The following is a 14238-nucleotide window of genomic DNA, read 5'->3' as shown; positions in this document are numbered from 1 at the left end:
CATTCGCTGCACAAGTTCTCTTTACGTTTTATCCTTGTCGGAGAACATACTTTCCCCGAACAGTTGCCATAGTTACCAACGATACCGGAGATATGTGACGTTCAAGTAATGAATACAACGCGGGCATTATAAATTGCAGAACTCTGCAGAGAACAGGTTCATTTCTTGACTATGTGGTTGTACGTGATTGGTGATATCGAGTCAGCTAGCGTTTGCTCCCCTAATACCAACAAAAGGTCGCGTAACCTCTACTAGCGATTAATTTTTGGCGCTGCTTCCCGCGGACACATTTATCCAACCACTGTTTGCACATGTACATTTGTCCGATCGGTTGGTTTAACGGAGAACGCACCAAGCATTGTCGGTATTCCATCACGCACCGGTACTAGAGGATTTGAAGACGCCAGACACGAGTATATGCGATCAATCGCTACAGTAGCAGCTGCTCGCTATGATTTCGCAAGACAGTCATCGTGGCAACGGGATGGTATTATGTACGTCGAACATAACTAACATAGCTCCAGCCGTGGAAACAAACAAGCAATGAATATGAAACGAATACGTAAGTAGCGAATACCGAATTACTCCCCCATGGCACAACACAGTACTGTGACCGCGTGGTTTGCATATTTACAAATTCAGCTAAACGGGGCTTTAATGGGACGCACAGAGCACCCCGTGGACAAGACGCTAGGAATGAGTAAATACATATGTTGTCACGGTTCGGAGTTTAGACTATCGCTATTTGTCGATTGCCTCAGGCTCTTTCACACACTTGCCGATTGCTTCGGGCTCTTTCACACACTTCTACTAGGCGGGGGAGGGGCCAACAATGAGGTCTGATATCTGTAAACAAGAATATAAACAGTACCTACCTGCAAAAATCACTTGACAATATGTTATCATGCAAGTGCTGATAAACAGCAGCGACTGAATCGCATCAGTTATATAGGCCATGAGTTGTAAATGTCTGGTCAACGCACAATATCCTCTTTTAGCTGTGAAATATTAGATCCAGGCCGAGTCCCGTCCTATTCTCCCGGAGTCTCAGCGTTGTATTCCATGCCGCATCAGCACATTACGGCGACTTGACTATTCGCGCGTAGTTGGAGATTTCCTCGAAGAAAGCGGAGATACTTTGAGTAAAAAAATCAAACGTCACACGGGACAACAGCCTGACTCACTCTGTCAGCATCAACGGTGTATGAGAGCCTCCCACACACGTTGTCAGTAAGCGACGTTTTCAGCGGTGAAAGTTCAAATTCAGACTAGAATATTCCAATATTCGTGGAGGGGTTGCTTTCTCTTCTGCGGGGGCGGCCCTCGATTACAAATAAACCGCACATAATAAAATACAAAACAGTGTTTATATGGAAAACCTGTGTGCAACGGGCGAAAATGACGTTTGTGCAGACACACATTCCTCAAATGCTTTTGAGAGAAAGTATATTGAACGTTAGCATAATATAAGTTCAGCGCTCGGGTAAAATTTCATTGGCGATGTAGAACATTTTTACAGCCTGGCAGACGACTACTGGCGACTAGGTCCACACATTAAACAGATACATCGAATATTTTAATAGTGCATAACACCGTGGCCATTAGACCCCTCATAACGCATCCAGTGCGCTTTAATGGTGCCAAAACACGTGTAACATAAAAACAGAGAACCGATGCAACCGTGGTGGCGCTGTTTGTGGCTGATTCTTTCGCGGGAGCATATGCCAAGACAATCTGATAAAATCTGATGTAGTGTACGGGCTTTAATTATTTTGGCTATAAACTTATTTTAATTTTATTTGTTATTACTTTTGTTATTAATGCCCTTTTATTTTATTATTTTACTTTGATTTTGATTTTGTGATTTTTTTTTTAATTCCGCCCTATCTACATCTGCCCTGATGCCTATGCAACGAGATTTCAACGAGACTCACTATCGACGATTTTAGTATTTTAGTCAACGAATCACAGACCTCCTTCTATAGCACACATGATGACGTCACCGGGCAGAGTCAGGTAGCAAACAGACTCAAATAAAATGGCGGATTATACCGACGTTAGCGACCGAAAATGACACGGCTTTTCCGTAAGTTTATCATTGTCAAATGCAACGAAAGTCATTTTTATGTTAATATTGTGGCTCGAATGGTTCGACTTTAGATCGTTATTTTGTATAGTTATTCTCGGAGTGACGATTTTGTTTCCACCGGTTCGACTGAACACCAGTGTCTTTTTCCAGTCACCTGCCCCACAGGCGCCTGTGGCCTGCCCTGGAGACGGGTGATGTTTTGTTGACGATCGCGGGCCAAAATCGTCTACGGTATTGAAGCAGTAGCTGTAAATATTCATCAAATTGTATCAACATTTTGTACATTATACAATAACTCTTTATTAAAGTAATTGAGCTGATTTGGACTGGAATAAAATATTTTTTTATTTGGAACACATCGCAATATGCTATTGATCAGGAAATATTTGTTTGCTCCAATTTTCTGCGTCGATGCCGTGGGCCGGTGACCGTTATACAATTTAAAATCAGTTTGCATTGTTTTCTATAGCTGTTTACAGTGTTCTAATCATTACGATTTACTTATTTTTTGCTTCCATTTAGATAATTATGCTCAGTGATGTAAAATTGAAGCGATGACTGAATGAACGAACCTTGGCTGGCGAAGATGTATCTGGAAGTGTACACATTAGTTGGAAGTGAAAAAATTGTAAAATGCTGTGGAATTTCTTTTGCAAATAAAAAATATACTAGCAATTTTTTATTAATGGTTTATTCAAGTGGACAAAATATAATGTACAGAAAGATTGCCCGTAGAGTATCGCTACACTGAAAAGTAAGCAACCGACAGCCTGTATAAAAGGGGGCTGTGATTGGCTGTTACTTACGCGAGATTTGAACGGGACTTACATAGGCGTCGGATCAGATGTAGGTAGGGCGGAATTAAAAAAAATCACAAAATCAAAGTAAAATAATAAAATAAAAGGATATTAATAACAAAAGTAATAAAAAATAAAATTAAAATAAGTTTATAACCAAAATAATTAAAGCCCGTACACCACATCAGATTTTAATCAGATTGATGCCAAGAAGAAATGATTAGCTATCGTTCCCGCACTGAGGCGTGTGTAACAAGTAATCATACAGCTACTATTTTTTTACGATTGTCTTTGTATGTTGTCGCTGCGAGGGAGTAGAAAAAACATCGTCGTTTAATTTTGACATCCGGGTTATTTCATTTTCCTCCATACAGTCGTGTGCTTATTCAGCTGTTGCATTTGTCCACTCGGGACAAGAAGCAATGAACCATTAACAAGATATTAAAACTTGTTCTACAATACAACTCCCCATAGATGTCACTGTGGAAACGTATAGTCGAATGTCAACAGTCTTATCAAATAGTAAACTGTATTATCATAGTAATTGGAAGTGCCAAAAATGAAGCCGATTCACTGTTATTATTGCTGGAGTGGTTGACCGAATTGAATACTTTCCTCCACAAATGTATTTGTTGGTTATTTTGATCCAATACTAGTAATCAATTAAACAGTTTGAAACACAAGCATACCATCATTTCAAACGATTTTTTGCGAATAGCGGGAATTAAATCACCTCGCGCATTGATACATACATGTATGCACATCAACTTCCCAGTTGTATCGAGGCTTATATACAAGACTGAATTTGATACGTTGAAAAAATGTCAACAAACAAGCTGCTTTTTGATTGGTTTAACCGTTAAGTTTTTAGGTTGTGTAGCCAATCAGATACAATCTTTTAAGTCCAACTTGACTCAAATCTTTACGTCAGTTTTGCTGCTACGTGAACATTTGACCATGAACGCCATGACGTGCCAGTTATAATTATCAAGTAAGTAAATTGACTAAATTAATTTATGAATAATTGAGCGAATATTTATAAAATGTACTTACGCAGGCAGACTCAAGGGGCATTGGTACAAAAACAGTTTATTTTCGTCACAATAATATTTGCGTAATATTTAAATATATAATACATCTGCATATTGTTAATAATATACATAATATTGGTATATTTTCGGTGATTCTAATTATAACACATATCACACTAAACGATGGTACATGACGTCATTAATATATGACGTAATATCACGCATTTTAAAAACAAAAAAACAAATATAGCGTGATTACATTGTCGGAGGGACTGTGATTATAAAATTACGAGATACGGGGACTGTAATCTGTCACAGAATGGCGCATTTATTGTATTACATAAAAAAATGCATTTTATTTTTTGACACGTTCATTTAATTAATGTAATTGTCTACTATTGAGATTTATCGCCATATTTCCTAGACTTTTACGATATGGTTTTATTTGCCGTTTCTCACATTATCCAGAAAAAGGGGAGCATGGTCACCAAAAACCTTTCCAAAACCCATAAAAATTACGATTTTACAGTCATTTACCATTGGTTTCTAAGCTACGATAGAAAGGTTACGTCATATCTAGCAATTTCGATTAGGTATATACGGTGAAAAAAACATAAGCTGCAGTCTTACGGTTGTCGAATATTATTTATATTTTATGAAATAATGCATTATCATAAATTTCTAAATGTGTTCACTCTTATTTAAAGGGCGGTTGTCGTCGCGCCGCGCCCTGTTCGATATGAGACTCATATCGACGTATACAACGCGTGTAAAATACATTGTTTGTTTACATGAAATTCGAACACACGCTGCGCGACGACCGCCGCTCTTTAATAGTTCAAAATGCCTTGGCCATTTTGTAACAATAACAAAGTTCAAAGGTCACCCATCATAACATTGCCGTGAAGGCTGTTGCCGGCATTAAAATGTCTGTGGCTGTCAATTCACGATGATGCTAGCCACGTATCCCACCACGTTTCAAAATAACAACAATGACAGCCCACAATGTACTTCAAGCTTTAGATGGACTCCCATCATAGTTACGTGACAAACCATGAAATGGGAAGTTATTGTTTTCACTGGCCTCCATAGAGTGTTTCAGTCGCTGAACGTGCGTACTGGGTTACATACAGTTTTCGATGTGTTGCGCAATGTTTTTAATCGTACGAGAGCTTAAATACGGCTGTGACGAGTGAATTAACGACTGCATGATAATCTACCTCTGTGTAGTTTCCATGGCAACTACACGATTCCATCTTACCCTACTACAAAAGTCAGATCTTCGAGTATAGTTTCAATTAAAGCTTCGTCTTGACTCATTATTTTTATTCACATATCTATAAATTATTTGTAACTGCGTGCATTCAGTTGATGGATGTTGCATGAGCTTTACTTTGACACATTTGTTGAATGTCAGACACTTGGCCTTCATGTTCCAAAATGTGGAATTTCTATTCAGGTAACCCACAAACTTATGTTGCCATGGAAACCACCAGTACTGACAGCAAAACATGTTGGTTAGTTTACATAGTCTATTTGGTTGATCAAAACAAATGTTGTTAGGGAAAACGAATGGCGCGTCGTCGTGTTAATTGCATTGTTTTTGTTTACACGAAATTCGAATACGTACTGACCATGGCGCATTTATGTTGATCAGCAATTTTAAACTATATAAATATACATATTTTGCATAACTAATTTAAAATGTTGAAATCTGGCTTATGGATGGCGACACAAAATGTGCTTCTGGTCCGACAAGTAAGGGAAATGTGACACATGACGGCGTAAATTTTAGTTCTGGATGAGCCTGAAATTCTGGCGCCTTCAAACCTCACCTTACAACTGATGCGTCATATAGGCCAGCGATGGATGTTTTGTACGCATGCGTGCAAAATTGTCTAATTCAGATATGATTGCGAAAATAATTACGTGTCATTTTATCGGAAACCATACAAATATTATTTTACAGGTCTCAAATAGGGCAATTGCCTTATGCTCATAACTCATAACGTCGCCTTCCTTACAAATGAACTCTCGTCACGTGTGATATGTTCTATATTTAACTACTCGCATTGATACAACGGTATTTGCATAGCATTCGTTTGTTGAAAATACGGACTATAAAACCCCCACGTACTTTGAATTTTTGGTACGTACGAATAAATGAATACACATGTGCATATGAGTAATGATTGTTTCATCAACTGAAAAACTGAATAAAATATCGTCTTGTGTTTTTACGACGATAAATCATATGAAATAAGATGTGTATGCTACTCAAGGTTGTTTATTCTGCGTTAATATATGACAGTTTCGTAACTATCACGTGTATTTGTCATATCTTTATACAAACTTACAGATACGTAAATCGCCGAGCCTAACATTGTCGAGTGGGTAGCGTCACCTGCGCACGCGCGGGAATTGAGTCCCAAGCGATGATGACAACACACGCTAAGAACGCAAAGGCTCGTGGGTAGACGCTTGTTTGTAAACAATTACACGCTTTGGGCTATAGCTACGCATGCGTAGGTGACGACTCCCCAGCTTTAATATCGAGTGGCATTTATCGTGTTTGTTGGTCGTAGGTGAGGGCGGAATTACTTTACTATGTCAAGACTCAGTGTACAGTACCTATATTCGATGTTAGAATAACCGACCTCGAAAACAGGTCTTCATTTATGTCAGCGTCCTTTATTCTATGTTTTTGTCATATTACTCCAAACCCTGCAAATTGAAGCGTGCATGGAATCATGAGAAAAAAAGGGGTGCATTTTACCTTGTGATAACTGTCATAAAGGTGATTGACAGGTCATACTTGTTTACAACCCAGGAAGGACAGTTGGAACCTACCAGGTGTGCTTGTGATTTGCATAACAAAGGATGTTTACAACTATGAAAGGACAATTGGAATAGTACCAGGTGTTCTGTGGGTGCCCCTCTCAATAGCAAAAATCAGGCCTTACACTGTGACATTTAATTATCTAATGTGATCGTATGCCTACTTCCACATGGGACAATTTGTACGGTGTAAATGAATGTTCATTTTTCGGCGAATGTGAAATAAGTAAAATGTAAAAAAAGGTTTTGCCAATAAAACGGTTTGAAATGAAATCGTGAAGTCTTTAGAGTGGAACAATTTCACGCCCTCTGGAGGCAAATCGCTATTTGAGATATACCATGTAGTATATGGGTGAACGGAAGACCTCCAGCAACTCAGATACATTAACACCGTCTTAGTCAATCGCATTCAGTTGTCAGTAATTGGATGAAAAATATCACGTGACATATTATTCTTAAATTACAGCGATTCACTGCATATTATCACTGTCACCCCTAGTAGAGTGACTGTGATCTTATTGGCGTGAGCTTTGTTAGTGACACGAAACAACAAGAACACAGCCTGCTTCACCTGTAATATGTGAGCTATTGCTATTAATATTCGCATAACCGGAAATGATTTAAGGTCACGATTCAACTGCGCATGACTCTGTGAACTTTCCATATGATGCCATCCAATTTTACCGGGGTGAGTGGAGCAACTGCATCAGCCAACTGCATTTAATGATTTTGATGTAAAAGCATAATTATAGTTCATTTTGTCAGATTCATACACACACACAATTTGGACTTTTCAACGGCATAGATTCGAAAATGAAAACCAACACGTCACGGTGAAGTTCCCAATTCCATGAAATAAATGACGTGACTCAATCGAAGTTAATCTGCCCAAGATTGAACGACAGTTAAACAACCATCAAGTTGGGAGAGGGGGCATGACTGACTTGATGTGTTCTCGGTGCGCGATAACAAGTCCGAGTGAGGGCGAGCTTAACTCTGACATGACACCAATTTTACGAACAGCTAAAATAATGTTTACTCACCAGTATTTCTGTGCCCTTATGTCATGTTTTATTAGATTTTAAAATATTATGTGATAAAGTACATAAATTATAATCACTATGACATTATTGTATACCTGTATAAGGAAACCATTCTCAGGCCGATATATCAGTATAATTCAATAAAGAATATTATAGTAATACAAGACATTACAACGAAATAATCACATTTGTTTTATGATATATACACCGTAAATATTGTATATAAATCTTTATTTGTAAACCAATTTTTATTACGCTAAACGAGCCTGTCATAATTTATTAATTCTCATAAATTATGTTTAAATAAGTTTGACCTTTATGAGTAATCAGTCATCGAGGGACCTACATACTTCAATCAGTCAAAACCGAAAAGGTGGATTGAACCGACGTAAACTCAAGTAGAGCGCATGCGCAGATAATAATCCAAGTTAAAGGGCAGTGGTCGTTTCGTCGCGTCCTATTCGATATGGGTTTCATAGCAACGTACACAACGCGTGTAAAATACATTGTTTGTTTACATGAAATTCGTACACGCACTGCGCAACGACCGCCACCCTTTAACCAGTGAGTTCCATCCCAATGTCCCCGCCCGCACCTGCTCGAGAAACTTGCATGTATACACGCCGGACAAGGGTCACACGTTGTGTCATCCATATGGATAACACCTTTCTGTGAGAGATGGTATACGTGCATTAAAACTGTCAAGCCAGATAGCGCTCTTACACCAAGCATGCGCCAAGAGATACAAATGTGTGTTAGTTTGCATATCTCCATGGCTACCAGTGTTTTTATTTTGTCAACAATTCACATCTTTGCGTCACTGTACGTCATTAGAAAACATGAATGAAATATAATGCTATGCAAATGAAAACGTTTATAAACAGTAACAATTTGTGTTTCTATAAATGTTCTTTGGGTACACACAAAAAACGAAGAAATAAAGAAACTAGTTGAAGCATGGATGTAGAAAAGAGATTTTCTTTTTACCTCCCAGGTTGAAGGGACTTGTTATGTCATGTTTTATTTAATACGATAACAAAACAACCAAGTCTTAGAACTGTTAGTGGATTTGTTTTTGTTTTATCAAACCACGACCAGTTTTAGATAGGCCGTCTAACACAATTTGATTCAAACAAAAATAAACAACGCATTCGTTGAGGTCTACTTTACTTATCTATATCTATAGCTTTATTGCATTGAAATGAAAGCAAAATAAACTCAAATCGACACATCTCATTAATTCATGAATAATGGAATGAACATATATCATAAGTAATTGACTTTTTGTGTAATTAATTATGACAACTTGTTGACATATTATTAAAAGACGAGAACTCGATTAGTGACGGGTCGTAACCCCGGATAATAACATGATGACAGCTGGGAAAAAAACTACGTTTATTACGTAGAACTTCCTGCTGTTTGCCGTATACTGTCAACGCATTAATTATTCACTGGGCTTTAATTTAATTTAGTTTTTTTTTTTTTTTTTCTGCAGCAGATAAGCAAATTCCTGTAAATTATATTCGCAGTGAATATGTAAAATAACATTGTAACTCATTCTTGAACTAGTAAATTTGTGAGCTTGAGACATATGCTGAAATTAAAGGCTAGTGAACATTTATAATAGGCAGGCGAACGCACACAATGAGTTTAACGAGCCATATAACACAGTGTTCCGGATGCAATGGACAGCCATTTCTTTTTTGTACTGGGTCGAGTGTCTGCAAATAAGCATAGTTTACCGGTGAAAACTTACATGGTTTGGCCGTGATTTGAGAAATTTAACGCAGTTCTAGAAATCGTATAGGGCGCCCATAGTAAGGTAACGAGATATATATTGTCATTACTTCAAATATGAATGGCATCGGCCGATACATTTTCATGTTCACCGTCACGTTGATGATGATGAACCACCGTTGATGGCGCATTTTCGGTTTGTTTGGTTTGAGGTAGGTCCTAATTCAATATTAAAGCGGCAATAGCTGTGATTCAGATGTTTTGTATAAATGTTATCACATGAAGATCAGATGACACTGATATAGCACGTGTGAATGGGTATATAAAGCAGATTGAAAGTGGGCGAGTCTTATCCTCGGGGACGGAGGGACGTCACTAAACGTTCTATGTTGCTAAGGCGCGCACCACTGTACCCATTCTCTTTCCCAGAGTTCCTTGCGGTTAGATCACCAAAAGTATATATTCGTAGACATAGAAATCTGCCTGGGAGATTGCACTGTACCATGTATTTCTATGGGCTCTGTGCGAGCTTCCGTGGAACGTCGGTCGAAGAACCAGTGAAAATAGCTAAATTCGAGAAAACGGCACAAAATCAACTTTGAAGTAATCCTGGACAACCAAATTTATATATGTTGAACATGCGGGGGGTATTCTTGTTACACTGTTTAGGGGAGTCTCAACAACCATCCCAAAATACCGTTTTCTGAAAGTGTTCGGCCTTTGTTTTCACCGTCACGGTGACGGTTGCCAAGTGGTAAAGATGCCCGGATGTCCGCCGCGAGGACAGTGGTTCAGTCGTTGCTGGCCGACATTTACGTTCTAGCAGAGGTACATTTTTTGGGGTTTGCAACTCGCATAGTACTGTATGGTGATATCATGTCAAGATCCCATTCAAGTCTCTTCTCGTAGATAGCGAGACTGAGGCTACGACCTTCTGACATGACACATATCAATGTTCAAGGTTTGTAATGAAAAAATAAAACTTTTCTTGTCACTATCATAGTGAAAAATGTAATACATCGAAAATGTACAGAAAATATAGTTCTCGTAATCCGTCATATCGTGGGCAGCTATTTTGATCCACCTGGACATCCCAGTATCCTAGTTACCTCGGGCATGAGCATTCGCATTTTTCTGAGTTGGAACGCTTATGCGAGAGCGAGATTGTGACGGGATCTTGGTATCATGTCACCGTAGTTACAAACCGCAAGTAATGTACCTCTGGTTCTAGTAAAGCTACACGAATTTAATTTTATGGATGACATCCGCGCGCGCATTAGTTTTCGCCTGTTCTCAAAAAAAAAAAAAAAAAAAAAATCTCCTACGACGAGTCTCCACAGATCGGTTTTCTGTCAGGAACTTGCCGACTCATATTGTCGCAAAGCGCAGACTTGTCGTAAAACTCGTTTTGGACTATCTCAAAACTTCGCGACCACACCACCAAAATACGTGAGCGTAAAAGTTCAGAGGTGAAACGGAGGGATTGTTGTAGACTGGTACGCAATTGACATCATGATTGGCCAGGGAGACGTTTTTACAGCTATACGAGAGGTCGGTAGCGGCAAGCGAGTTTCGCCCAGACAACTTTGAGAACATATTGTCCAGAGTGGCTGTCCCGCGTTTCTTCTGCAATGATGAGAGAAATGGGAGAGGAGTGGAGGTGTATGATGGCCTAAAAGTCGGTCAGGCGACAAAGTCAGTTCGGTTGCTTTGTTCGCATTGAAGTCGACAAAACTGCAACGAAAGCAGCAGAAGCTCCTTGGCCGAAGTCCCCTTACGGGGTGAAGAAAATTTTCTTCTTATTTTTTTTTTCATTTTCTGATTCGGATAATTTGCTTGCACACACATTCAGTAATATTTTGATCATATGACGCATTTTCATCAAGATACATGTACATAATTTTCTGCATCCAAATTTTTGTTGACTCTCTGTTGGTGTTTTTTTTTCAATATCGAGCCTCTTATAATTTGATACATAGTTGAAGTAGTTTTTGAGCATTTGTGTCTACACTTAGTCTATCTGAAGTGTCGCTTTAAAAGCTGTAGTTTGAATGTCAAAGAAGTTAATTTCCAGGTTGCTGTTGACAAACTTATTGTTCATTTTTAATTATTTTTTTTCAATACAACACAGTAAGTTTTTCTTTATTATTGAGTTGATATATATGCCTTTGGCAAAGCTAACATCTGCCTTACCCTATTGCCTTTTCAAAATCAAAGGTGATGATACCTGTGACAGTAATACAGTACGAAATGTGTACACCAGCATGTGCATCCTACAAATTAAGACTTGTTGTTTTTTTGATACACTGTGGTTAAATTCGTAATAATAGCTCCGTAGTCCTGTGGTTTTAGCAGCATTTTTTTTTTTTTTTTTGGCCGAATTTTTTTTTTTTCGCCCTCTCGCATTAGTTTTGGGGTCTTCAGAGGATGTCATCCATAAAATTAAATCAGTGTGGCCTAATGGTCGAACCCGTAAACTATTGCCAAACTACTTCATGTCATGGACATATTTTGTCCTATGGTATAGGGCGAGGTTTTGATAACAGGCGTAGCATTTAGCGTTGGTATGCTGATCTGAGTACACCTGCTTATTACCCTCGTACCCGATTGTAATGTATTGAGTTAGCGTTACTGCGCCCTCTACGGCTAATATTAGAAATGAGTGGTGACGTCATGTTCTGTTCATATAATGGCGGATAAGCAACAACGTTCTGTTCGCATCTTCTTTCGTGTTTCATAGCATGAGTACACAACACCGATCATGGTCATGTGCAGCCGTAGGAGTGACTGGTTATAATTATGTTTCGCTTGAGGAGAAACTGACCTCTGGAGGAATACGAGTGCATTTTTAGTTAGTGCTTCCACACGGTGTTGGTCTACAGGCCACTCTCCACGCAAGAAGGCGCCTTTTCAAATACTTCTGCCACAGCTTGATTATGCAATAATGCAAATAGGGTGGGGTCAAACCCGAACTATATTTAAATATGACGGAGTTCGCGGGAACTTTAACACGTATTCTGAATGAATAATACTCTGACGTGAAATTTAAACGAAAGCAGATGTTAGTTATGGAAAGTGTATGGGAAGAGAAAAAAATATTAGTTTCTTTGCCAACTAGGTATGGGCCGCCGTCTTGAATAACCGAACAACTGCGTATTGATATGTGGAAAATCATAGCGTAAAAAGTCATGTGTGGCAGAGGTGTTAACCTGCCTGCGCTAAGAACTCTGGGATGGAGAGTGCCTACAGGCATTATCAAAAATAAGGCGACATTACTGTTTGCACTAATGTACATTTTACCTCTGGGTGCCAAAATGCTGATTACTGTTTTTGAATGCCATGCCTTTATCCACCCATTTCCAGCCGTTGGACCATAGTGAGTTGGAATGTTTTTTGTTGACAACAACTACGTTGGTTTGAATCTGGGAATCGCTATCAATAGAGGCAAATGGGGCCGTGACAAGTTTTCACCCTTAGCTCCGAAGCCTCGGGTCTACTACTTTAACATTTTATCTGGCTTCGTCGCGCAGTGCTTAATAGAAATACGTCGGTAAGTTCAAAATGGGGGGGGGGGGCATTCATAGCAAGAAAGGGGTCAACACGTAGTGATAAACAAAACAACACATTTGCATCAGATCAATTTATTTTGAATGCAAAATAGAACAGGTAAAATGTAAAAATAATCGAAATAAACCTAAACCTAAACTAAAAATTTTAAAAACAATGATTTGAATATTCAATAAAAACAGAAAATTATTCTATATAAAAAAGAAACAGATATATTTCAAGAACAGAAACTATGACAGCTTCTACTCTTTACAATCATCGGGCATTCTATAGTTTTCGTAATTTCCAAAAAAAAAAAAAAAAAGAAATGACGAACGTTTCATATTCATTCAAACAAAAGTGTAAGTGTACTACGAGTAATGTGGGTAATACATTCACGTATTTGAAATCAGATTGAGGTTTTTGTATAACAGAGCAGAGGAAACAAAACAGGGTACCAGCTGTAGTAAATCAATCCATATAATTATCTGACATCCTTTTAACAGCTAGTTTTCAATCACAGCTCACTACTATGCTTACGGACTGAGGTGAAACACGAGCTGGTATGGTCACTTGCTGAATAGACGTACCCTCGACGGCGATAGTTATTGCGCCCTCACCGACCGACTCACTCGGCCGCAGTTAATCTGCCATAGTTGGCGCAATAACCGACGGGGCACGTCTATTACGTTACACAGAACCCTATGTACATTTTACTTCAACTAGATATATTGAAGATAATATTTGGTAATCGTAGTCCTAAATAACTTCAACTAGAATCTCTCGCGCCCACGACGTGCATGGTAAAACACTGGAGCAATTTATCAAAAATACAGTAATTCTATCCATGTTCAACTCAAATACTATACATAATATTAAAAAAAAAAAGTGTTGAAATGTATTATGGAAAGTCTTATTGTAAAATACTGCGATTTGTTTAATTTACTAAATTTTGTAGCAACACACTGAAAAAACAAACAAAGAAACGCCGAAAATGAGGGAATAAATATAAAATGCATAACAATCTAAGACCATAATGCTCTCACCTTTTTTGTAACTATACTGAGCTTGTTTCAACTTTTTACGCTAATTCAAAGAGTCATAGTCGCCCGCGTTCGATTTTCGCGTAAATAAACAATGCTTTGACACGACCT

General features: G+C 38.4%; 1 protein-coding gene and 1 long non-coding RNA gene across 3 annotated transcripts in view; one reads left to right on the top strand and one right to left on the bottom strand.

Moving 5' to 3' along the window:
- Positions 1-1243, bottom strand: part of LOC102801133 (fibronectin type III domain-containing protein 5b-like) — a 68866-nt gene extending 67623 nt beyond the window's left edge. For both annotated transcript variants that reach the window (XM_085490677.1, XM_085490678.1), the window contains exon 1: positions 876-1243. In XM_085490677.1, coding sequence (XP_085346803.1) covers positions 876-957 — 82 coding nt within the window. In that variant the 5' untranslated portion in view covers positions 958-1243. The remainder of the gene's footprint in view (positions 1-875) is intronic.
- Positions 1244-2001: 758 nt separating this feature from the next.
- Positions 2002-2764, top strand: LOC144359964 (uncharacterized). The gene is made up of 2 exons (XR_013422108.2): positions 2002-2086; positions 2612-2764. It is a non-coding gene; the product is annotated as an uncharacterized LOC144359964 (long non-coding RNA).
- Positions 2765-14238: the final 11474 nt, after the last annotated feature.

The sequence above is a fragment of the Saccoglossus kowalevskii genome, chromosome 15 (assembly GCF_978046115.1).
Source record: "Saccoglossus kowalevskii chromosome 15, keSacKowa6.1, whole genome shotgun sequence".
NCBI classification, from domain to species: Eukaryota; Metazoa; Hemichordata; class Enteropneusta; family Harrimaniidae; genus Saccoglossus; species Saccoglossus kowalevskii.
This window is presented reverse-complemented; position numbering and strand designations above follow the sequence as displayed.